General features: G+C 43.5%; 1 protein-coding gene across 1 annotated transcript in view; it reads left to right on the top strand.

Moving 5' to 3' along the window:
• The window catches only part of SPOCK1 (SPARC (osteonectin), cwcv and kazal like domains proteoglycan 1), a 564,419-nt gene that overhangs the window by 227,821 nt on the left and 310,427 nt on the right, over positions 1 to 26,171 (top strand). Inside the window, exon 3 of the mRNA XM_065918592.1 lies at positions 10,056 to 10,101. Coding sequence (XP_065774664.1) covers positions 10,056 to 10,101 — 46 coding nt within the window. The remainder of the gene's footprint in view (positions 1 to 10,055; positions 10,102 to 26,171) is intronic.

Genomic DNA, 26,171 nt, shown 5'->3' with positions numbered 1-26,171 from the left:
CAAGGAGACCCCAACCAACTATCTCTGCTCATTCTCACCTCACCCTTCCCTCTATCCTCTCATGGGGTGTCCCCCCTTGACTGGGAGCCAGGTCTAAGCCTCAAGACTAGAGCACATTCTCAGTTCTTCTGTTCCGCAGCCATGCTGGAGTCTCCCAATGTGACGTACTAATGTAAATATTGTTACTGGAGTGGATTGCCATTTCCTTCTCCAGAGGAACTTCCTAACCAGGGATCCAAACAGGGTCTCCTGCTTTGCAGGAAGATTATTTACTGTCTGAGTCACCAGGGAAGGCCCTAATGTAAATATTGTTACTATTATTTCTTTGTCCAGTTTGAAAAAAAGTCTTCAGAGTTGGGCAAAATTGAGCTCAAATCCTCCTGCTTCTCACTAGCTGTGTAAACTTACAGTAGTGTGATCTCTCTGAGCTTCAGTTTTCCCAGGTAGATCATCAGGGTGCTGATTGTGCCTCCCTCACATGCTACTACATGAATTCAGTGGGCTAAAACACACTTGGCTTGGCACAGTGCCTGGCCCATGTTGAGCACTCAGAAACTGGTAGCTGCTGTTATTCTTAGATGATTAAACCTTACTATTACTTTGATTTTTTGATTGGATTTCAACTTCAGCTTGTCTCAGATTCTGAATCTTGCATCAGATATCTGCCAGCTGTGGCGAGCCAAGTCATGAAGTTCATTTGTTCCTTGGGGTGGCTCAAGGGCGTTAGCAGACATGGAGCGAGGCGGTCAGGCAGAGGTCCGCCAGCCGTCCTTGGTTGCTCCCTCCCAGGTCTTCTGCCATCATCTCTGCTGGTGCCAGGTTCCTGTTACTGCCCCAGTTGAAGTCACACTAAAGGAGTTGCCCATTTCACCATCCTCAGAAACTTCCAGGACACAGAGCCTGTGTTCTGAATCAAAGGGGAATTAACTGGGGATCTGCAGTTGACATAAAAGAAGCCACAGAGGCTGAGTGAGCCTTTCTTCATAGAGGCGCTCACTGAGCACCTCGTACAGAACAGGCGCCATGCTGGCCTAGGTGTGGGGGGGAAGGCACCTCGCCCCGGCCCTGGGGACTGGCAGGCGTGTGGTCGAGTGGCAGGAGAGCGGTCAGCTGCCACAGAGCGGTGACATCAGGGCTCTGCTAGGGGCTGCCCAGGGGCTGTAGACCACACAGCAGACACATCTCTGGCATGGAGGGACTGGGAACAGGGAGGTGGCCCATGAGGACCATTGTCTAATCTAAACTGGGAGTTGATAGAGCAGTGAGAGAAGGGAGAGGAAGGGGGTTTCAGGCACAGAGGATGCAGCGTGTGTAGAATTTTGGAGCTTGGCTGCTGCAGCTCTGAGAAGTAGCTCATGTGGAGCTATCGTGAAGTGTGTGGGCAGGGGTGTGGCCGCAGGGGACTGGAGGACTCAGCAGGGGCTGCGCCTCGCAGGGTCCTGGGAGCTGCTCGTGAGCTTGGTCTTGGCCGGGGGACTGTGGGGAGCAATTGGAGTATTTGATACTGGGGCGCGGTGAGGGCTAACATCCCTTCAGAGGATCCTCGTAGGAGCTGCAGAGAGGATAGCCTGAGCAGTGTGTAGGGAGAGGAGGCTGCCTGGGCACGTGGTGGTGACCTCAGGAGAAGCTGGGGGGCCCAGCTGAGGCAGAGGCTGTGTGGGTGACAGTTCGTAGCCAGTGTTTTATACTCTGGAAGGCAGCATCTGGATGTTGACTGAGGCCTGCCGGCCTTGAAGGGGTGGCTGGAGTGGCATTCTCAGAAAGATGGTGGGTCCTGATTAATTTGGAGTTCATGCTGCTCAGACAGGGCTGGGCCTTGGGCCAGTACGATTTGTATTTTCTGTAAAGGAGAGGTTTATATGCTCCAAGATGGCAAGGGCCTTACTTGGTGTTTCAATGAAATGACCCTTCTCTGGGTTTCTCTGACTGTTTGCTACATGTAAATTAATGATCATGCAGAAATTTTACCTGTTCATAGCAGGGTCTAGTCCACTTAAGAGAATATAGTGAGTCATAGCTGAAACTTAAATTCACTTAGAATTAGATGATGTGTAATTGATAACAGTGGTTCAAAACATCTCTCACTGGTTCACTGGTTGCACAGACAGCTCTGTGGTGTAAGTATTATCCTTTTCTTTTTTTTTTTTTAACAGACAGGGTCACTAAATCTTAGAGAATGGGAGCCTGACCTTTAAACAGAGACGTGCCTGCAACTCATGTTTTCACATTTCATTGCATTTTTTTCCTAAGCCACTCTTCATCCATAAGACTAATAAAATTGCATGCATTGAAAATATTTCATAATAATTGTTCCCAAGGGCAATTGGTCTCCCTTCATTTGGGCCTACTTGGTATGATTCAAATGCACAAGAGCCACATAACTGAAATTTTAAGCATATCATTATTTCTATAAGCCTGTTTCTCTCAATGTTTTTGAGACATCTCAATATTATAAACCTCTGGAGATGGACGCAAAAGTGTACATTTTAATTTATTGAGTCATTCTTTGTGTCTGATAACATCCCAGTCACTGTCACATTATTGCGAATCATTGTGACCCATCCTCCAAGGTAGGTGCAGCAGTCTTGTTCTGTGGATCAGGGGGCTACAACTCAGAAGCTGAGGGGCTTGTGCCAGGCCAGCTGGTGGGTGAGTGTTCGAGGCTGGATCTTGTGTCTGCCTCACAGCCTGTCCTGTTCATAGTGTTTCTACTGCCTTTGAATCCATAGTCCTCCTGTTGCTCTCCTGCTTGGACATTCAGAAGTCCACTCCTGGCTAGCTCAGGTGTTTTGATCATTTTGCTATTGAGGTCAAGGGAATGGGTGGCTTTGAGTCTGGGAAGACACCCCTTGTCTTGGTCAGAGTACAAATGCAGCATCATAGATCTGTTGTGTTCCCAGAAGAGAAAGTCAGGTGTAGGGCACCCTTTCTGGAACAGATCTCAGACTCAGTTTTTCTCATTGAGAAAAGCTGCAGTCAGCAGTCATTCCTCCAGAACCCAGCTTGGATGGACAGACAAGGACAAGCAGGTAGCCATGAGGAAGGGGAATTTCTTTGTGGTGGTTGTAATCCCTTAATCACCTGGAGGTGCCATGACAGTGCTATTCATTTTACATCCCAGGACCATAAACCCATGTCCTTCTCAGGTTTTAGATCCCTTGAAGCTATTTTGGAGCTGCAAGGTGAAATAATTTCTTTGCAGAAATGTAGAAGGTCTTTTATTCTTGTTCTCTGATGTCATCTCAGAATTTTTATTGAATTTCACCCTTTGGACCAGTATCACAGCAAATTAGTCATTTAAAATTCTCAAAGATAATTATGCCTGTATACTTGGACTTAATCACGATTTTGCTAGCTGTTCTACAATAATGACACAGATCACCAGAGACCCCTCAGATTTTCCCACATTTCACTTATTCCACCAAGAACCTGACCTTCTTTTCATGAACTTAGTGAACGAGGGAGGGGACCTTTTAAAGGGAGTGATGGTCGGTAACTTAAAGGAAAATGTCTGCCTGTGACCTTTCTAATGTTATAATTTGAAAATTTGATGCAATTATCGAAAATGTTTATATTCCTTCCTATTGTTTGATGTGATTCTTTTATTTTTTTTTCCTCATTCATAATGCTTTCGTACTCAGGAAGTTGAGGTAGGTTTTTGACTTTTCCACTGTGTATTAGACATAGCATCAAAATAGTTGCCAAATAAAATGTAAATATCACTCTCAATCCTAAATCTCAGTGGTAAATAGTTGTTTTAGTTCAGTGAACCAGCACCGCACACATTTATTTTTCATGGGTATATCCAGGGGACGTAATTTATCAAATGCATATAAACAGTCCATTTGCTGCTTTATCTTTTCTCATTAGTTACAGTACAAGTATGATTGTCAGTTATTATCTGTGTTTTACTGGTGGGTTATTTATTGAAAGAGCAGAGCAACTGACATTGTTATTTTCTAAATCACTTTGTCTGAGGCCTGCAGGACTTTATACCAAATGTCAGACCAATTTATCAAAGAATTACTCTGTTCGGGAAGCAAGTGATTTAGAGTGTCTGTGTAAACACACACCCACCTGTCCTTCTGTGCAGATCAGGAACAGTTATGCGCGTTTCACAGGAATACGGAGATGTTAAAGCTGAAACAGCTTACTGCAGTTGACTCCAGTAGAGCCAGGACTTACTATGTACTGTTGAGTGTTGCCCTGGGGGAATGTGCAGGGAAGATCCAAACCTGCTCAGAATTAGCCTGGCCCAGGTGTGTGGGTGTGATCTGTGCCCATGAAGATGTGTTAGTGGTCCAGCTCCCAGCCCCTAGGGTATAGGGTTCTCGTGAGTGGGATCTGTGGAGTGATGAGGCAGGGGGCCTCGAGTCACTGCCCCAGCTGGGTTGGGTGGTTGAATGCTTCTTGCAGAAGGATTCCTATTGGGGTTCTTCACCTGGGTGGGAAGGACAGGCCTGATGGAGACAAGACTGACAGCACAGTCCTTACCCAGAGATGTTACCTGAAATAGCTTAGAGGTGAGGGGTTGTATGAGAAGCCAACTTCTTTCTCAATAGGTGGAATGTTTTGTATTTCCCAACAGTGTCATGAGTAGGGATTTCTACTGCACACATATTAAATTACAGGCAAGTTTCACTTACACAATGTCATTTGGGGCTTCCCTGGTGGCTCAGATGGTAAAGAATCTGCCTGCAATGCGGGAGACCTGGACTTGATCCCTGGGTCAGGAAGATCCCCTAGAGAAGGGAATGGCTACCCACTCCAGCATTCTTGCCTGGAGAATTCCACAGACAAAGGAGCCTGGTGGGCTACAGTCCACGGGGTCACAGAGTTGGACACGAGTGAGTGACTAACACTTTCAATTCCATGTCATCTGGAAGTCTCACATTTCCAGGGATTTCTATGATCATTTCAGAGACACTTTCCCCACCTGCCAGCCAGCCCTCCTTCTTATTCTCCCCAGTCAAGTAGTGTAAAAAGATACTTTTTCGCACTGAATTCTTTGGAGAGCAGTTTGCCTATAGCCCCTTAACTGATGTCTTTGTAAAAGTTTGGGGTTCGATAAAGTGGGATTAACCTCCCTCTAGGTTCTATAACCTGACTGTAGTCCACTTTGCCCTGCAGGAGAGTGCTTTTCTCTTTTGTTTTTATCTACAGGAGGTCTTCAGATGACCTCAGAGAGGCTGCCTGCTCTCACTTAGCCTTCCTTTCTTCTGTACATGTATACACGTCTCCATGGCTCACTCTTGGCCAAGACAAATGAGGCACCCACTTATTTTCTAGGCTGGTAATTTGTATTATCTCAGGTAATCTTCAGATGAAACTACAGTGTTCAAACAACTTAGCTAAAATATGTATAAAAGAGAAATGATCTGTCCCATGAGAGCTGAGTATATTTGATCTGTGGTAGCTAAAGCTGTAAAGTATATCGTACATGCCATCATCATCTTCGTAAGTGGGAGTAAAGCAGTCAGATTGCAGAAGTGGTTTCCATTTGATTGTGCCACTCTCTTCCTTAGAATTGCTTTAACATTCTTTGGAGCTGACATAAGCACCTCTGGAAAGGCAAACCCCTGGGGAATATCTGAACTAAATTGCATCAGACATTTGGAGGCAGTGGGACAGTAGAAGAAAAATTCAGTTTCCCAATCACAATTGGCTAAAATGAGAGACTTTCCAATTGGTTATGATGTCCATGATAAAGAGACTTAATCACTAAAATTATGGCAGAAAATTTTTGCATAATTTCCTGGTAGGGAGGCTTAAACGTTTTCTTGGAAGATGCATTATACAGCAGAATGTTCTTTGGTATATGTATATATATATATGTTATTAACATATACTGATATGTATTATATCCTTGAATGTGCTAAGTCACTTCATTTGTGTCTGACTCTCTGTGACCCTATAGACTGCATCATGCCAGCCTCCTCTGTTCATGGGATTCTCCAGGCAGGAATACTGGAGTGGGTTGCTATTTCCTCCTCCAGGGGATCTTCTCAATCCAGGGATTGAACCAGCATCTTTTACATCTCCTGCATTGGCACCAGAGCGCTTTACTACTTGTGCCACCTGGGAATTAATATGTATTATATATGATAATATAAAATATATGTTTTTTATATATATATTTTTAAAGAGATTTCATTTTCCATGAATGCTTATCAAAACAGGGTATCTCTAAAGTAGTTGAAAACCTAGAGTTGAATTCCTTTGTACCAGCTACTGGGTGCCAATAATTTCTTAGGATACAGTTTATTATGTTTGTGGGGTATCGAATGTTAATAAAGTGAATATGATTTTATCTCCGTTGATCAGCTGTGGAGGATTTTAAAAAATAATTGGAGCCCATGACTCTTCTTCCACCGTCAGCACCACCCCTATCTTCTTTTTTCTAGATGCTGTCATTTGTCACTTTCTTGCTGTGATCTGTACGCCAACTTTTGACATTTCTTTTCCTTTTACTATGACTGTATGCTCCCCTGCAATGTTTCATGATTTTGGACATGAGTCAGCAGGCTCAAATTTGAGACTCTTTAAACTTAAATCTTTACAGGATCTTCTGGGTTGTAACAGTCCCTAAAGATTTGGGTGATTTTCATTTTTGAAGTGGTATCATGAAATGGAATCAGGTCTTCCTCATATGGTGAGAATTTAGAAGGAGTCTTTTCTCTTCCCTGTCCAGCAGAGGTTTGACTTAATTATCCTGTGCAGGGTAGCCCATAAAATACACATGTATGGTAACACTTCCATCCTTCACCCTTCAGCCTGTAGAATGCACTGTTAGGAGTTATTGAATTTAATAAATGACTGTATCCAGGTATGCATCTTTCTATTTAGATGGTCTGTTTTAAAAATTAACTGATGCTGAGATCCTTCCAAGTCATTTTTAAAGGCTTTATTACTAGATGATAAAATTACCAGTTAAGAGACCAACTCAAATGGATATGGCTTTCCTGGCAAGTGCGATTGGCAAGTGGCAAATGCCTTCCACCACAGTCTGAGTTTTAGCAGGTCACGTCTTTATTGGGTCAGAAGGAAGATCAGCGGCAAGGACTCCTGAGGCCCTAGACTTCGTTGCTCTGCGGACCAAACTCTGGGGGCCACGCAGCAGGAACACATTTGGTTACAGGGCAGTACTGAGGTGATGTTGGGGCTGTCACACTGCTTCCCATGTTGGGATTTGTCACTGTGAGAAAACAGGTGCTGAGTGTTGTCAACAACACAGCAAGTCCTGGGTCTGTTTAAGGATAACCTAAAATATATGTTACATTTACAAAATTCAGATAGAAAATAAGATAAAGGAAAAACTAGGCTGGTGCCCCTGGTCTTGGGCCCTGGAGAAATGACCATTCAGCTGTCCTTTGTCTCTTGGGCATACTGACTGTTAGGTGAGGCTCTGGGATGAGGTGAAGCCCTAGAAGGGCATTCTTTTCAACTTTTCCATGTGGATTTAGATGTTCTTTCACCAGCGTTCCCCTAGCAGAAGAGTGGATGGATCAGCACAGCCCCAGGGCTTGAATGGGTCATGTCTGCAGACCTGGCTGGTACAGAGTGAAAGGCTGATCCATGAACTCTGGCCTTGTATGTCTGGACCTCCCTATGGCCATGCCTGCTAGGGACTCCCCTCCCCTGTGCTCATTGACCATCCCCTAAGTGGGCTCTGGTGCCTGTCTCTCAGCTGGAGCTAAAGGGGTCACACCCAAGATTGTCTGCACTTCTGGTCATTGGGGTCTGCTTTGGCCATCTGCTTTCCTAAGGCAGGGTGAAAGCAATCAGATGCAGGGAGTTGTTTTCCTTTCCCACTTGGTCTTGCTGGGTGAAAGGCTGATAGAGAGACTCATTCTGCATAATGAGTTTTGACTCAAGGTGTACTTTCACATTTGGGCAGCAATTAGGCAGTATTATTACATCTGTGATGAGTTTTAAATATTCTCATGCAGATAGCCACTTGTAGAAGTTTCATCTTGAAATCTCTGACTTTCCCCAAGAAACATGTAAAAATGGCAATTATAGTTAGCTTGGAAAAGTGACAAGGTCCAGTAGAATGTTTCACATTCCATCCAAGTTATAACGTATGTTGAAATCGTTAGGGAATATTCAGTTTCTGAGACTGGCTCAAACCTTACTTGGACATCAAAGAGAATGTGACATGTGAAGTTAAAGCAGGGGAGCTTGTCTTTGGCTCCAGTCCTTCCCTGTCGGACTCACAGCCAAAGCTTCTAAGGACTTCCATGTATTAAAGCGGCATGTTCAAGTAGAAAATAGTTCATGTGATTTCAGACTGCAATTACGTGATGCCATCCTTATCAGAGGGCACTTATGGACCACAGCTGGAAGGATGGAGATTTTGTTATTTTTTTCTCCAGTAGTGAGGATGAGTTCGTCTTAGGTTATCTCTTCTCTTGCCCTTGTCAACAGCAGAATGTCTGAGTCACTTGCTTATGTTCACTTGCTAAGAGTAGATTGGCCATCCAACCTGAGAAATCAGGCGGTAAATTTCCCACTGATCATCCAGCCCTCAACTTAGAACTATTAACTCTGGCTGCCGAGTTTTGAATCACATAATTCAAAAGATGAGGATTGTATTTAAAATAATAAATGGAGAGAGATGTGACAGAGGGATTCTTTTAAACTTTCTCAGTGCTATTTCATGGTATAGACCTCAGAGATTTTCTAACCAGCTGGGTTGAGAAGGCCAGATATGGCATAAAATTAAAGCCAGAGCAAATTGGACCAATTCCTTGGAGTTAAACTTGATTTAATGCCAAATCCCCAGGATCCAGAGGAGCCTGTTCATGTTTATTCATGCCCTGGAAAATGGAATCACCACCCAAGAAGCAATGTTCTGATTTTACTCTAAATCCAGTTTCCTAAAATCTATTTAAGGGCTTAGGTGAACTCAACAAGGATCTAATAAAGCCAGGTAATTGAATGACACAGAGGCCAATAAAATTCAAAGGAGATGGTATGGGAGATAAATGGTCGCAGGAGAGAGCATGGACCATAGTTGAAACTAATTGTGTACTTTGGTGTAAATGAACTTTTCTAGAAGAGAAACCCAGGCCTCATTTTGGACAGCTTTCTGGAACTGCAGCATGCAGAGTGCCAGCCAAAAACACGTCCCACAAATTGTTTGAGTATACTCAGGAGGAAATTAACCGCATGGGGGCACATGCCCTAAAAATGGTGTGGGGATGTTGTCCACGGGCAGGACCCCTGCATGCTGCAGACAGTGGAATTGAGCTGACAGAGGGAGTGTGCTCATTTGCAGTGGAGTGGGTGAGGGCTGACAGAGAAGAGAAACTGTGGATAGTGAAGGTTTGGAGGGGAAGGGTTATTAGAAGTGAGAAAGAGGTTAACAGGATGATGGAGCTGTGAGTGACCTAGACCCTTGCAATTTCAACGTGATCAACTGTCTAGCCTTGGAGCATAAATTGAGGCAAGCTAATGCAAGAAAGACACGGTTATGAATCAACCAGATTGGCCAGCCTTTGCTTTTTTATCTTTACACAACCAGAACAAATGGTATTAAGGTGAATATATGCCAGTGGTTAATTCTCACATTTGAATGACCCTCTGTTTTTAGTTTCGAGAAGTGCTAGAAAACTGGAACTGTGCACCAAAGTTACATGTCTCCATGTAGGAGAAATGTTGACAGTTGAATTATCAGTGGTTACAAACACAGAGGCTTAATCCCAAGTGAGAGCAGCTAGGCATCACCTGCGGCATAATTGATAGCAAATACATCTTGCACTTAGAAGGTGTCTCAGTTTATCTGTCAAACCAGGAAGAGCAGTGCTGTTTCCATACTAGGCTGAAATGTATTAACTCTTCATAGTGTATAATCCATACAATTTGAAAGACAAGAATTTGAAAAGTCAGTTGACATTTTTGATTACACATGAATGCCTTAGAAAAATTTCTGAACCCTTAGCATTTTCCTTTGTGTTTTGGGAGGTGGAAGGGGGAAAGGCAGGTTTTTATGCAGTTATATAAGAAACTTCCTGAAGCCTGACTTTTGTTTTCTATTTTTTTTCCTTATATAGGATGATTATTTCAGAAACTGGAATCCCAACAAGCCTTTTGACCAAGGTAAAGGATGCACTATTTCTTGTTGTGTATTTCGTGGAAAAATGCCATCTCATTTTTCCTTCTTTGCCTGCTGACTTCCTCTTCCCACAAAGGCCAGCTAGCTGTCTTATTTTACCAACTTTGGGGGACTAAATAGATTGGGGTGATAGAAATTATTTTATCAAGTTGGTTATTTGTCTGAGATTGTCTAAGATTTAAATAGTGTTTTTATTGAATTGACCCCTATAATCATTGACTGGTTTTGTTAGAAAACAAACACACAAAGAAACAAAAGAGTAAAATGCTTATCAGACTAACCTGGTGGATTGTTGGGCTGAATCCAGTGATTTCATTCATGGAACTGACTGTGCCTAGAGACGCTGTCCAATTTACATGAGCCACAAAAATGAAACTTTCGTGTCTAGAAATAGGCCAATCCCAGGAGGCTTTCAAGGGCATTGATATTTCATTTGCTTAAATAACTTCTTCATGGTTTCTAAATAGAAGCTTGTTTCACAGGCAGTTCACTGACCGTTTGGGTTTTAGCCTTCAGAGGGCTCTTTCCACTCACCCTACAAGCACAAAGCCAGGCTCTTCAGGGCCATTATAAATCACCACCTCCGTGCTCCTGGGAGTTATTTAAGATGCAGCGAAGGCCTGCTGTGAGTCACATCCCTGTTCCTATTGTTCCATTTGTGGCTGCCCTCAGCACAGACGTTGCTGCTGAAATGGTGTTAAGTACGTATATGCAATTAATGCTGCAACTCAGAGGGAACATGTTACCTACCAGGTCTCAAAGATTCACACATCTGAGAATCAGCTTCATTTCTGTAGCTTGAGTGTTTGATGTGATCACAGTGGTCAACTTGACACAAAGACGTCAAGGAAGGCATTGATGTGTAACACGATAGAAGGTGCCCTTTTCTGCCCTCTCCTTTGTCACTTTAATAGGTCACTCCATCTGGACTCTAGTTGTCTTGTAAGCAAAATTGGCATTAAAATGTCCACAGAGACACTTAGTGTATTATGCCCTCAAGTAGTGCAACACTTTGTTCGTTCATACATACATGCATGCATTCATTCAGTCTCAAATGTTCATTAACCTAGAAGTGTGTGCGCAAGCACAAAGCCAGGTCTTGGGGATAATACAGAAAATTTATGGTCACCCCCTCCACTCCAGGAGGAGCTCAGAGTAAGGAGTGGGGAAATAACTCAGTCAGCAATTGCAGTGGGATATGGTAAAGGCTGTGATGCAGGTGTGTGCAGGTGAGTCTATAGGTGGGAGATTTAGTGGACATGCACATGTGTGTTGTGGATAGGTGCCAGGGAAGGCTTTCTCTGGAGGCCCTGTCTGGGCTGCACCATCTCAGTGGACTCCACCATCTCAGTGGACTTCAAGGGCCTTGCACTTCAACAGTTTAAAAAATTAAGCAAAAATTTTTAATTGAAGTATATTTGACTTACAATATTGTGTTAGTTTCAGCTGTACAGCAAAGTGGTTAAATTATACTTAAATATGAATATTTTTCCTGTTTTTTTCTGTTATAGGTTGTTATAAGGTTTGAATATAGTCCCCTGTGCTATACAGTAAATCCTTGTTGTTTATCTGTTTTACATACAGTGACTTGTATCTGTTAATGCCATATTCCTAATTTATCTGTCCTCTATCCTTTCTCCTTTGGTAATCATGTCTGTTTTCCATAACTGTGAGTCTGTTTCTGTTTTGTAAATATGTTCATTTGTATTATTTTTTAGATCCAAATATAAGTGGCATCGTATAATCTTGTCTTTTCAGTATGATAATCTCTAGGTCTATCCATGTTGCTGCAGATGGTGTTACTTCCTTCTTTTTTATGGCTGAGTAGTATTCCACTGGGTATGCTTACCTATCTTCTTCATTCGTCTTTCTATGGACACTGAAGTTGTTTCCATGTCTTCGCTATTGTAAAGAGTGCTGCTATGAACATTGGGGTGCATGTATATTTTTAAATGAGTTTCATTTTTTTTCCAGATTTATGCCCAGGAGTGAGATTGCTGAATCGTAGGACAGCTCTGTTTTTAGTTTTTTGAGGGAATTCCATACTGCTCTCCATAGTGGCTGTACCAATTTATATTTTTACGTTCCTGACAACAGTGTAGGGGAGTTCCCTTTTCTCCGCACCCTCTCCAGCATTTGCTGGTCATAGACTTTTGATGATGGCCATTTGATGGTGTGAGGCGGGGTACCTCATTGTGCTTTTGATTTGCATTTCTCTGATAATCATCAGTGATGAGCATCACATTCCTCTTGTGTATGTGTGTTCATCACTCAGTCATGTCTAACCGTTTGTGAATCTATGTACTGTAGCCCGTACATTCCACTTGGCCTTGAAGTCTTTGGAGAATTGACAACTTTTATAGTGACTGAATCATCACAATAAAGCATCAGAAGGTATTTGTAATTTAGATGTTTTCCATCAAAAATGGACAAAATTTCTTAAAAGACTACACTTTCATGTTGGAAGAACACTCAGGTATCGAGCACCCTGTTCCCTGTATAGACCTGGTAAATGAGCCTTTCAGCAAATACTCATACTAGGATTTTGCTTATGGAGCTACACAAGTGATGGAGACTGGGAACTGATGCTTTCCAGCCAGAAAAAGACTTAGGTTCTAGTTCTCTAAGGATCAAATGTTAATAAATATCAGATTTACTCTCCCTCAAGGCCTGGAAACAGATAGTAAAACTTTACCAAGGAAGGAAAAGCCATTTTAATTTTACTAGTACACATTGGGATAGGTTATACACATATTTACATATATTTGTCACCTGATATATGTAAATGATATGTCTACATATATGATACAAGTGATAGCTTCCTTTGAACATACTATTTAAATCTGCTTAATCAAAAAGCCCAGACAGGGATTTTTCTCTCTAAAGAACATTGGCTGCTCTGTGCAGCATCTTCCTGTCCTTGCTCCCTCTTTTTCCAGCTCTGCAGGTTTGAAAACTGGGTCTGCTGAGATAAATCCTCACAGAAAACCTCATGACTTTCTGGGTATAATTGAGGACCTTTGCTGAGAAGCCCCACTTTGTAGCTCAGGTGTAGCTGCTATTGGCTATTTTGATCCTGAGCTGGAGTGGAGTGGGGTGGGATGGGCGGTGGGCAGTGGCAGGACTGAGAATAGCCTTCAGTTAAAGTATCAGCCCCAGCAGATGTCATCAATTACACTGGGCGCCGCTCAATAAAAATGGGAGGTTACTATATCAGTGTTGACATGGGCTGGCAAAATATAAACCGTGGGCATGGAAGGGGTCCAACACTTCATCTTCCAGAAAATGGGACTGCCGAACTCCAGTGGAGATCATCAGCTGCAGAGAAAAGTCTTTTCCCTCCTGCACCGAAAGAGAATCCAACATGGTTCAGGCAGTTTTGTGGTTGGGAGGACTTCCGGTTCATGGGGCTGGAAGGCATTTTAGAGGGCCTGATGGCAAGGATGCTGTGGGATGGAGGTAGAAGAGCCTTCACGGTAGAGGTGGGTGTGGGTTGAGCTTGAAATGCAGGCAGAGAAAAGAGGAAGGAAGACCGTGCATAGGAGATTCTAGTAGGGTATAGCCAGATGGGTAGACTCAAGGCAGGTTGTAAAGGACTTTTCATACTGATGCTCTCCCTACTCCCCCTGATGATTTCAGACTTTGTTTTCTTGGCAGTGGGGAGCCATAGAAAGTTTTGGAGCAGAGGAGTAATAGCATGAGTGCTGTACTTTAGAGCAGGGGTCCCCAGTCTCCGGGCCATGGTCCAGTACCTCCTGTCAGGTAAGTGGCAGCAGTAGATTAGAAATGAAGTGCACAACAAATGTAATGTGCTTGTGGCTATTGCTGTTCAGTCGTTCAGTCGTATCCAACTCTGCAACCCCATGAACTGTAGCATGCCAGGCTCCCCTGTTCTTCACCAACTCCTTAAGTTTGCTCTTGATGCACTTGAATCATCCCCAAACCATGCCCCTCCCTGGTCCATGGAAAAATTGTCTTCTAGGAAACCTGTTCTTGGTGCCAAAAGGGTTGGGGACTGCTGTTTTAGTGACTGTGTGTAGTTGGGTGGCTCAACAGCAGTGATTTGGAACCTAAGACCCATCTCTAAATGATGCCCCTCACACAGGACTCTAGGTAATTTCTCCGTTGTCTCGGATCCCTAGACTTTGGTCATAGGTGGTCAGACTTAACCATTCGACTCTGTAGGTTGACCTCGGAGAGACCCTGTAGCTCCCATCTCAAGTATTGATGTGAATAGTGAGGACACAGATAATGCTCAAGAAATAGTTAATCTCCCTGTAGTTGCTCTCCCTGTTGATGGATATTTACTGAACTTTGAACAACCGAGCTTCATAGAGCAGGCACTTACCATATAATAACTCCAAGGTAGTTAGAAGAAAAGCACCTCGCCTGGAGGACTTCTGCAAGACTGACTACGTCTTCCACATGTTATCTTTAAGAGAATCAGTAATGCTTCTGTCAGGGGAGTATAATAGCCATCACCTTCAGGCTTTTCTGAGAATTCTTTCTGAGATTTGGGTAAAGTAGTCTATCCTTTTTTGATTGTTAACGACTTAATGCCAAATCTCCTCACAGAAGGGCCAGACTGGAGTTCAGAATTGAAGGCAACGATTATTAACTCAGGTGAGAAATTTCCCTTGTGAAGTCCACAAAGATAGAGGCCCTGCTTGGAGGTGGGTGGGGGCAGCTGGCAGAGGCAAATGGCCTCCTGTCTCTGTGGGCAGGAGGAGTGGAGGCCCTTGGGTAGACCTCTGCAAGAGCCTGGCCGAGCCTGGAGGGCTCTGGGGCGATTCCAGAGTTCGGGGTGTCCTCTGCCACTGTTGCCTTTTGGCACATTCCCTCCACTGGCCCCCAGCAAACCTGCACGCACACAGTGGGTGTGGAGCAGACGTGCGGTTTATGCTTCTGAAAGTGACATCTGGTCCAGCAAGATGGCTTCCCCACGAAAACAGTCCCTGCGCCAATCCGTTGGGGACACACATATGCTCTGTTCGTCTCTTGGAGAGTTGCAGTGCTTGTTAGCAATTTAAAAGCTCTGAGAAGTCTTTTAGCAAAGAAGCCCATTTATCTTAACATTTGCTAAATTTGCCTTTGACCACATGTTTTTGCTTTTATTTTTTTCACCCCACATCTATCATGTACCCAGCAAAAGTAGTCTATTCCATGGCATACACTTCGGTAAGTGCAGTCTGGGGTCCTGGGGTTTTCAGTCAGATCCTCCAAGTTAGAACTTGACTCTGCCAGTTGTTAGCTGTGTGATTCTAGGCAAGTTGCTTAACCTCTCTGATCCTAAGACTTTCCCATCTGGAAATGGCAACAATAAGAGCATTGAGAGGATTGAATGAGTTAATGTGTCTGGCAGATAGTAAGTGTTCCATGAGTGTTGTTTTAGTCACTAATGGATCTTTTTCATTGCCTTACACTAGGCAAGTCATTGCAGCATCGCACCCCACGTCCTCATTATTGGGGCTGAAAAGGTTCAGGCTCTCCATGTTCATTCATTCATTCAACAGTTACAAGTGCTGGTGGGGTGTGAAAGTGAAAAGAGTTGGTCTGGAAAACTGAGAAACCCATATAATGTCAATCTCAAGTCACGTAAGTCTATTTTAGTTGGGGTGACAGTTTTTACTACTGCTTGGCCTCATTCAGTGTCTGTGGACCATGGATCAGGGCACCCCCAGTCTTAGCTGATCGGCATCCCCTTGAGTGTGACGCTGAAGCTGCTGTTACAAAGATGCTCTTTTCCTGTGGAGTCATGTGGCTAAATGGGGAAGGTTATCCAAAGGGCCTGGAGGGGAAAGAAAGAAATAGTAAGTTGTACCACAATACTGTGGTACAAAAATAAAAGGGAGGGAGGGGATGAAATGAATAAGAAGTGATTTCTAACAAGAAGTTGCAGAACTTCTAGACCAGCCCTTTATAAAAAAGAAAATTGGAGCTTATTTATAATGCTTTTGCCAAATAAAAGGTTGTTGTGCTGGTGGTGGTGGTATTGGGGGATTGAGAAGGTAATTTATGTGTATAACCAATACATCACTTTAATATAAAATTCTGATTACCTGAAGTTGTTCTCAAGTGTTGGAATGCAGATGAATCAAGGTTCCATCCTATAATCATGGTCTACTCAGGAAAGAACCCACTGACTTATTTGGGTAGGAATTTCTACTTGATGAGACAAACCATTTTAGGGAAAATGGCTGAAGGGGATTTATCATGGGAGATTTTTTCAGACAAGTTGGTTCTTTTAATGTGGAGTAGGGAAATGTTTTAGGTAAAGTGTACAGGTGTTGGTTTAAAGGATAATGTTTTTCCTTCTGGAGTGAATACTGATCATTGTTCCTCCAGAGCATCCTGGCTGTGACTAAATCTCAGATGATGCTGGTGATTTTCAGAGCAGAATATGAACTTGTAGAAATTGATCTCCAGATAAAAATAAAGCTTCGGAAGGCAGGGGCCCCTTTTACTCATGCTGTTCACTTCAATAGAATAAAAGAAGAAAAACCTTGCCCTTTGACTTCCAATCTATTATACCAAGATCTGACAAGCTCAAAACCTCACCAAAGCCCTGCACTGTTTTCAGGCAAAAATTCTAAAACTCGAAAGGATAGAGGCCTTCCCATGTTCCAGTTGTGTTTCTGGAACCAGAGGCCTGTGAACTATCACAGCAACGTGTTTTGTCAGAGTTTGAAAGGGTGCCTGGGGGAGGCAAGGTTGCTTATTTCTAAACTTTTTCTTTAGAAGGAGAATTTTTTTCCCCTCTAGATTCATCTCAAGTTTTACCTGATGGGTTCAATAGAAATCTTAAATCTCTGTAGCTTTCCTCTTGATGGGGAATTTAACCTCACTCCAAAAGGAGTTTCTGACTTGCATTCATAGGGCGCTGGGAATTCTTCAGGGTTTAAGGATCTTTTCATCCTATCTGATCCCCTGATTCTCAGAGGCAGCTGGTCTAGTTTGTGGGAAACATCTTCTTAGTTTTTTCCAGGTTCCCTCATGTTTGGTCTGCTTGATTCCTTCCTCTCACCTTTGCCTTCTCATGTAATTTAAGAACCATTATTTACCCTTTATAGAAATAGATACTCTTGCTCAAAATAACCACTTTCTGCCCTAGACATTCACATCGCACTCTAGCCACATCAGCCTTTCACCTCTGGCAATCTCTTCTTCACTTTCTTGATTACAACAATACAATAGTTAGTATTTTTAAAAATTTAGAGTATTAATTTTTAAGTTTTCTGAGTCAGTTCTGCCAGAGAAGAAGCCAAACTCTGTTAATTCAAATATTGGTTTACTCCTGCTGTAACTCAGCCTATCCGCTTTGAAGTTAGATCAAGTTGAAAGCTTTATCTTTCATTTCTGGCTGCCTTTGCCTGTTTGCTTATTTTAAGGAAATAAAACATCAGATGCAAGATTGAAATTGCCCAGGGGCCCCTTCTTGGTCCCTCTTTCCCATTTTCTTTTCTCTGAAGGTGACCATTTCATTTATATGCATTTCTCTCCACATTCTTATACTTTCATCTCATATGTGCATATCTATAAACACTATTATTTGTTGTACAACAGAGATGTATGTTTTCTTCTCTAACATGTTTATTTCACTGAAAATTGTTTTTAATGGTTTCTGTTTGTTGATGTAGTTAATGTCTTTATATTGTGATGTTCCAATGTACTAACAATGTACTAGCAAAAGCAATGCCCAGTTGTTGAGGTATCAGGTGATAGAAGTAAAGTCCAATGCTGTAAAGAACAATATTCCTTAGGAACCTGGCATGTTAGGTCCATGAATCAAAGTAAATTGGAAGTGGTCAAACAGGAGATGATAAGAGTGAACATTGACATTCTAGGAATCAGTGAACTAAGATGGACTGGAATGGGTGAATTTAACTCAGATGACTATTATATCTACTACTGTGGGCAAGAATCCTTTAGAAGAAATGGAGTAACCCTCATAGTCAACAAAAGAGTCCAAAATGCAGTTCTTGGGTGCAATCTCAAAAACGACAGAATGATCTCTGTTCGTTTCCAAAGCAAACCATTCTGTATCACAGTAATCCAAGTCTATGCCCCAACCAGTTAATGCTGAAGGAACTGAAGTTGAATGGTTCTATGAAAACCTAGAAGACCTTCTAGAGCTAACACCCAAAAAAGACGTTCTTTTCATTATACAGGACTGGAATACAAAAGTAGGAAGACAAGAGATACCTGGAGTAACAAGCAAGTTTGGCTTTGGAGTACAGAATGAAGAAGGGCAAAGACTAACAGAGTTTTGCCAAGAGAATGCACTGGTCATAGCAAACACCCTCTTCCAACAACACAAGAGATGACTCTATACATGGACATCACCAGATGGTCAATATTGAAATCAGATTGATTATATTCTTTTCAGCTGAAGATGGAGAAGCTCTATACAGTCAGCAAAAACAAAAATCTGACTGTGGCTCAGATCATGAACTTCTTATTGCCAAATTCAGATTTAAACTGAAGAAAGTAAGGAAAACCACTAGACCATTTAGGTATGACCTAAATCAAATCACTTATGATTATACAGTGGAAATGACAAATAAATTCAAGGGATTAGATCTGATAGAGCACCTGAAGAACTATGGACGGAGGTTCGTGACATTGTACAGGAGGCAGGGATCGAGACCATCTGCAAAAAAAAGGAATGCAAAAAGACAAAATGGTTGTCTGAGGAGGACTTACAAATAGCTGAGAAAAGAAAAGAAGTGAAAGGCAAAGGAGAAAGGAAAGATATACCCACTTGAATGCAGAGTTCCAAAGAATAGCAAGGAGAGATAAGAAAGCCTTTATAAGTGAACATTGCAAAGAAATAGAGGAACGCAGTAGAATGGGAAAGACTAGAGATCTCTTCAAGAAAATTAGAGATACCAAGAGAACATTTCGTGCACAGATGGGCACAGTAAAGCACAGAAACGGTATGGACCTGACAGAAGCAGGGGATATTAAGAAGATGTGGCAAGAATACACAGAAGAACTGTACAAAAAAGTTATTCACAACCCAGATAACCACAGTGGTGTGATCACCCATCTAGAACAAGACCTCCTGGAATCTGAAGTCAAGTGGTCCTTAGGAAGCATCACTACAAACAAAGCTGGTGGAGTTGATGGAATTCCAGTTGAGGTATTTCAAATCCTAAAAGGTGATGCTGTGAAAATGCTGCACTCAAGATGCCAGCAAATTTGGACAACTCAGCAGTGGCCACAGGACTGGAAAAGGTAGTTTTCATTCCAATCCCAGAGAAAGACAATGCCAAAGAATGTTCAAACTACTGCATAATTGCACTCATCTTACATACTAGCAAAGTAATGCTCAAAATTCTCCAAGCCTGTTTTCAACAGTATGTATACTGTGAACTTCCAGATGTTCAAGCTGGATTTAGAAAAGTCAGAGGATCCAGAGATCAAATTGCCAACATCCATTGGATCATCAAAAAAGCAAGAGAAAGTTCTAGAAAAACATCTACATCTGCTTTATTGACTACACTAAAGCCTTTGACTGTGTGGATAACAACAAAGTGTGGAAAATTCTTAAAGAGATGGGAATACCAGACCACCTTACCTGCCTCCTGAGAAATCTGTATGCAGGTCAAGAAGCAACAGTTAGAACTGGGCATAGAATAACAGCCTGGTTCCAAATCAGGAAAGGAATATGTAAAGGCTGTATATTGTTACCCTGCTTATTTAACTTACATGCAGAGTTCATCATGTGAAATGCTGGGCTGGATGAAGCACAAGCTGGAATCAAGATTGCCGGGAGAAATATCAATAACCTCAGATACATAGATGACACTACCCTTATGGCAGAAAGTGAAGAACTAAAGAGCCTCTTGATGAAAGTGAAAGAGGAGAGTGAAAAAATTGGCTTAAAACTCAACATTCAGGAAACTAAGGTCATGACATCTGATCCCATCACATCATGGCAAATGGATGGGGAAACAATGGAAAGAGTGAGAGATTTTATTTTCTTGGACTCCAAAAATCACTGCAGATTTTGGTGACTGCAGCCATGAAATTAAAAGATGCATGTTCCTTGGAAGAAAAGCTATGACCAACCTAGACAGCATATTAAAAAGCAGAGATATTACTTTGCTGACAAGGGTCCATCTAGTTAAAGCTATGGTTTTTCCAGTAGTCATGTATGGATGTGAGAGTTTGACTATAAAGAAAGCTGAGTGCCGAAGAATTGTTGCTTTTGAACGGTGATGCTGGAGAAGACTCTGGAGAGTCCCTTGGACTGCAAGGAGAGCAAACAGTCAATCCTAAAGGAAATCAGTCCTGAATATTCATTGGAAGGACTGAAGCTGAAACTCTAGTACTTTGACCACCTGTTGTGAAGAGCTGACTCATTGGAAAAGACCCTGATGCTGGGAAAGATTGAGGGCAGGAGGAGAAGGGGACAACAGAGGATGATATGGTTGGATGGCATCACCAACTAAATGGACATGGGTTTGGGTGGGCTCTGGGAATTGGTGATGGACAGGAAGGCCTGGCTTGCTGCGGTTCATGGGGTCGCAAAGAGTCGGACGTGACTGAGCGACTGAACTGAACTGTGAAGAACTGACTCACTGGAAAAGACTTGATGCTGGGAAAGACTGAAGGCAGGAGGTGAAGGGGTCAACAGAGGATGAGATGGTTGGGTGGCATCACCGACTCGATGGACGTGAGTTTGAGCAAGCTCTGGGAGTTGGTGATGGACAGGCAAGCGTGGTGGACTGCAGTCCATAGGGTCACAAAGAGTTGGACATGACCGAGTGACCAAAGTGAACTGATTTTAGTATCTTACTTTAATTTATCCACTTATTCCCCTGTTGGTGGACTTCTGTGTTGTCTCATTTGTTTTGCTGTTGGGGGCTGCTTTTTCTTAGCATTTCGTTTAAAAAATTATATATTTATATTTGATTGTGTTGGGTCTTCGTTGCTGTGCAGGCTGCTTTCTAGTTGCGGCGTGTGGGCTTCCCATTGCAGTAGCTTCTCTTGTTGCAGAACACAGGCTCTAGGCACATGGGCTTCAGTAGCTGTGGCTCCTCGGCTCTAGAGCTCAGGCTCAATAATTGTGGTGCATGGGCTTAGTTGCTCTGTGGCCTGTGGGATCTTCCCAGACCAGGGATCCAACCCACGTCTCCTGCATTGGCAGACAGATTCTTTACCACAGAGCCACCAGGGAAACCCTATCTTAGCATTTCTAACTCATATTGACCTATTCATCCATCCAGCCCTTTGGCCTGGAGAGGTGGTTTTCCCTGGAGGGAGACCTAGGTGGGACAGGACTCTGCCACTCCTAAAATGTGCAACTTACGTGTGTTCCCCATCCTGAACCCCCCTCCCACCTCCCTCCCCATCCCATCCCTCTAGGTCACCCCAGTGCACCAGTCCCTGGCTGATTCATGTCAATGTATGGCAAAACCCACTAAAAATATTGTAGAGTAATTAGTCTCCAACTAATAAAAATAAATGAAAAAAAAAAGAAACAAAAAAATGTGCAACTTATGTCAAATCACATGGCCTTTCTTGACTTCTCTTTGCCCACTTCTGAAATAAAAGGGGCAGACAAGGTGGCCCTTGAGGTCTTTTCCTTCTGATAGCCAAGCTATCATGGTTTCTGGCAGCATATTAATAGAATCTGTGTATGTTTTCCTCAGAAGGAAGGAAAAATGAAAAATTTGAAGCCCAATGCTCTTATTTCAAAGGTTACAGTTTAACCAATGAGGTATGAATATCACTTCAATAAAACCAATGGAATTAAATGGGCCTTTTAACAATCAGGGATGGGGAAGGGAGGCTCAGAATGAAAAGCAAAAAGGGCCAAAGTCGAAGGTAGTTTGTCTTCTCATAGAATCCTGTGGCCGTTGCAAGGGTTGGAGGAAATAAAAAGAGTTTAAAAGTCTTGAGTTCAAATATTGACTTCCCTGTGAACTGAGACATCCACTGCAGAAATTTGACTTATCTAGGCTGGTGATATCTGTCTGGTGGGCATTTGTGAAGACTGAGTGAGCTCCAGTGGTAAAGAATCCTCCTGCCATTGCAGGAAACACAAGTTTGAAACCTGATTCAGGAAGATCCCTTATGTCATAGAGCAACTAAGCCTGTGTATCACAACTACTGAGCCTGTGCTCTAGAGGCCTGGAGCCGCAACTACTGAGTCCACATGCCACAACTACTGAGGCCCAAGCACTCTAGAGCCCATGCTCCACAACAAGAGAAGCCCCCTCAATGAGAAACCTGGGCACTGCAAGTAGAGAGTAGCCCCCACTTGCCACAATTTGAGAAAGCCTGCATGCAGCAACAAAGACTCAGTGTAGTCCCAGATTTAAAAAAAAAAAAAAGATTGAATAAGCTCATGTTTGCTGAGAGCCAGGGAGTTGGATCTGGCTGTGGCGCTAGTGGTAAAGAACCCACTTGCCAGTGCAGAAGACGTGAGAGACATGGATTTGATCCCTGGGTCAGGAGGATCCCCTGGAGAAGGGCATGGCAACCCACTCCAGTATTCTTTCCTGGAGAATCCCATGGACAGATGAGCCTGGCGGGCTACAGTCCATAGGATCTCAAAGAGTCGGCCATGACTGAAGCGACTTAGCACAGCGCAGGGAGTTGGCCTATGGCGTGTGCCCAGGAAAGCTCATTTCTTCTCAGCTCAGCCTGCCAGGGACCCCCAGTGGCTCTATCTTCACCTGGGGAGGTGGCCGCAGCTCGGGTTTAAGCTTCCGGCTTCCTCTGGCTCCTCTAGGAGCCTCCAGCACCCTGTGCTTTCAGACCAAGGAGCGAAGTCATTCTGGGTTGTGTTACACACTTTGGATGGAATCATAGGGAATCATAAAGGCTAGTAAAATTTCCCTTGCAATTGTGGGTCACCATCACTTTCTACTACTGTGTTTAAGAGGTTCTTACAGCACGAACAGATCCGTTTAAAAGACATGTTTATTACTTTTCCCCCAACTCATAAAACGTAGTGTTAGTTTATATATAAAAAAAACACACACAAAAAACCAAAGCCCAAACCTTCCTGTATTCCATCTGTTAGAACAGCAGCCCCTGAATTAATTATATAGTATCTGTTGAGTCTTAATAAAACAGCCTTGGTTTGGGGAAATTCTCAATAGGGGAAAAAGATGTCAGTTGAATTTCAAAATTTATCAATAATGCTGGTGAAATTGCCCTCCCTGGAGACTAGAGAGTGGATTTTCACAATAGGCAGATAGCTGCTTGGAGAAACATCGCCAGAGTCACCCATGTCCCCATAGTTCTTCTGCCTAAGATGGAGAGTTTTCTTTTGTTAAGGCCTGCCTTGTGTATTATGGAGCAGTTCGTTGCAGGAGGCCTGTCAGATGTTCATGCTGCCCTAACAAGCATGTGTGATGAAAAGCAGTGTGAGGCGCTGGGAAGACTCTGGGCTTTGCAGTCTCAAAGGCTGAGCTCAACTCCAGCTCTTTCCTCGAGTATCTGTGTGTACCTAGGCAACCATTTCGCTTCTCTGGGTCTCAGTTGCCTTATCTATAAAATAAATCATGACTTTTTTTCACGCCTGCGACCTGAGGGGTCTGTAAAACTCCAGATGTAGTGCCTGATGCAGTCTCACTGACATGTACAGGATGAAGGGAATGAGGCTTTGGTAAAAGGAGGAGGACTGATGTTTTGTTTTGGATTCTCAGTTTGAAAGGTTCCTAGGGGTTTTTCTGTGCCTGCACCTCCCTTTCTGTGTGGGAGCTAGTTGATCAGTGAATTGTTCAGTTAAGCTCTTACTGATCACCTAGTAGGTGCTGAGTTGGTTCTGTGCAGGGACTTGAGGAATGTGACAGCAGCTTTCCTTGGGGACACTTGTAGTTGGTGTAGCCAAGAGAGAGACATGTGAAATAAGATAACCCAGGGGGCGTGCTTGGGGCCCCCCAACAGAATCCTCCACACGGGGGGTGGCTCGGGGTGGGACAGCCAGTCCTTCCTGGAGTAGGGGTCTTGAAAAGGACCATGGAAGAAAGTGGCCCAGGGCCTAAGGATGAGTAGATACTGGGAAGTGAATTGGAGGGGCGGCATCTGATGGGAAGAGATGAGGGAAACTTCAGTTACTACAGAAGTAAAGTTTGATAGGATACTTTTAAAAAAATACATTGATTAAGCGAGAGGAAGGAAATGTCAGCAGGCTGTTTGCCTCTGTCCCCAAATATCTGTCAAGATCCTTCTATTGTTCAAACACCCCTAGAGTGGGGACTGTGAACAGTGGGGTGGGTCTGGTGCCGGATATAGGGAGGGGAGTGGGGTCTACGACCAGCCAACACCTACTCCACCTCCAGAGAGGGACCGTGACCCAGCTGTCACTCAGCGGCTGGGGGCCAGCATCACCAGGGCTTCTGATTTCTGCAGAGGATCCTGAAATGAAGAAGTCTTTGTATGTGGGTGAAAACTCCTAGTTCATTGGCATTAGCAAATAAGTCTATTTAAAAACAAACTGAGCAGAGGGTAAATGTGTGCTCAGACTGTCCATAAGTTCTCCTACAGGAGAGCCAAGGGCTTCGTTGTCAGACCTTGTCTCTTGCCTGTGGTATGTTGGCTCTGGAGACTGATGAGTCCTTGGAGTCCCTCTGACTTGGAGCAACAGGTTAGCCTGAGGATAGAGGCAGCGCCTGGCAGAGTGGGGCATGCATCTTGGATGAAGTCCTCGTTGCCAGGCTATGCTTGGGTACCAGGAGGCCTGCAGCCATGTAGAATGAGCAGGGGAGCCCAGCCCCTGGCTGAGTGCTGGATTATTACTGCTGTTTCTCTGCAGCCTCCCGCACCACTTGCAGATGGATTGTTTTAATCTCCAGAAGAGGGAAAGACACCCCTGCCCTCCTTCATGCACTCCAGCACTCACACAATTCATGAAACACGATGCCACAGGGATTTAGAAACATAAACTGAGTCCCAAAGAGCTGGAGCCAAACCCCTTTGATCTGGAGGTGATGGTGTTAGGCAGTGAGTGTGTCCTTGCTGTGGAGTGGGTTGGGGCAGTGCCCTGGGCAGTGGAAGCCTGACTCGAGGAGCTCTCAGGGAGGAGATGAGTCCTGGGCATGGCTGCTGGCTCTGTGCTGCTCCTGCTCTTCTTTGGCCCAAAAATATTGGTAGAAAGAGAACGGTGGGAAATGTCAGATGCTCTGAATGCCCAGAGAAGACTCCAGTTAGGTGGAAGGTTGTTTTGAGCCGTGACATTATGGCCCTGAAGTGGCCTAGGATTTATGCCACCCATGAGCCCTGCCCTCTACTCCAGCCCCTATCTTTCCCTCTAACTTCAAAACGTGGTGATAAATGCACTTGACTTCTGCTACAATCCTGTAGGTTCTGTAAATGCTCAGTTTTCCTGCAGGGACTTACTTGAAATGTCACTCATCTGTCCTCAGATTTGTAACCAAATGATGATTACCTGACATGTTTTTTTTAAAGACAATTTTTTCTGTCTCATTCATGAAAAGGTGACTTTCAGGAATGTGTAGTACCAGTTAATGAATGAATAGATGACAATGTGTGGGTTAAGGAAAAAATGTAAATGAATTAATAAAGCTGCAGCAAGGATAGTACTCAAAACACCCACAGAGTATGTTTCCATGCAATTCTAGAGCAGGCCCTCGGGCTTCCTAATATCCAAAGGAAGGGAGAACACACCCGTCTGTGCAGGAGAGATGAAAGTAAGGCAGATTTTCATGAGAAATACTAGGTGTTCTGATACAGAGACCGGAGATGCCTTCCTCCAGTGAGTTCTCAAAAAGGGAGTTGTGTGAACCTGGACCACTTTTTTGACAATGTCTGATAGTAAATACCACCATGAGTTTTTACAATTGCTTTGCCCAAGGTCTTTCAGTATATGCCAATGGCTTAGTGCCAAAATGCAGTTCTATAAGGTAATTTGATGATAAGCCAGACTAATACAGAGTACACAGTTTTCTGAAAATTGACATCAGGAAGAGTGGATCCCTGTCTCCATCAGGGGATACTCTGTTTTGTTTCTGATAACTGATTAGCTTCTGGGCTTTTCTTGGCAGAAACAAAGAGTTCAGAGGATCTGTGCTGC

Source organism: Muntiacus reevesi, chromosome 1, assembly GCF_963930625.1.
Source record: "Muntiacus reevesi chromosome 1, mMunRee1.1, whole genome shotgun sequence".
NCBI classification, from domain to species: Eukaryota; Metazoa; Chordata; class Mammalia; order Artiodactyla; family Cervidae; genus Muntiacus; species Muntiacus reevesi.
The sequence above is the reverse complement of the archived record's forward strand: the minus strand, read 5'-3'. Positions and strand labels throughout refer to the sequence as shown.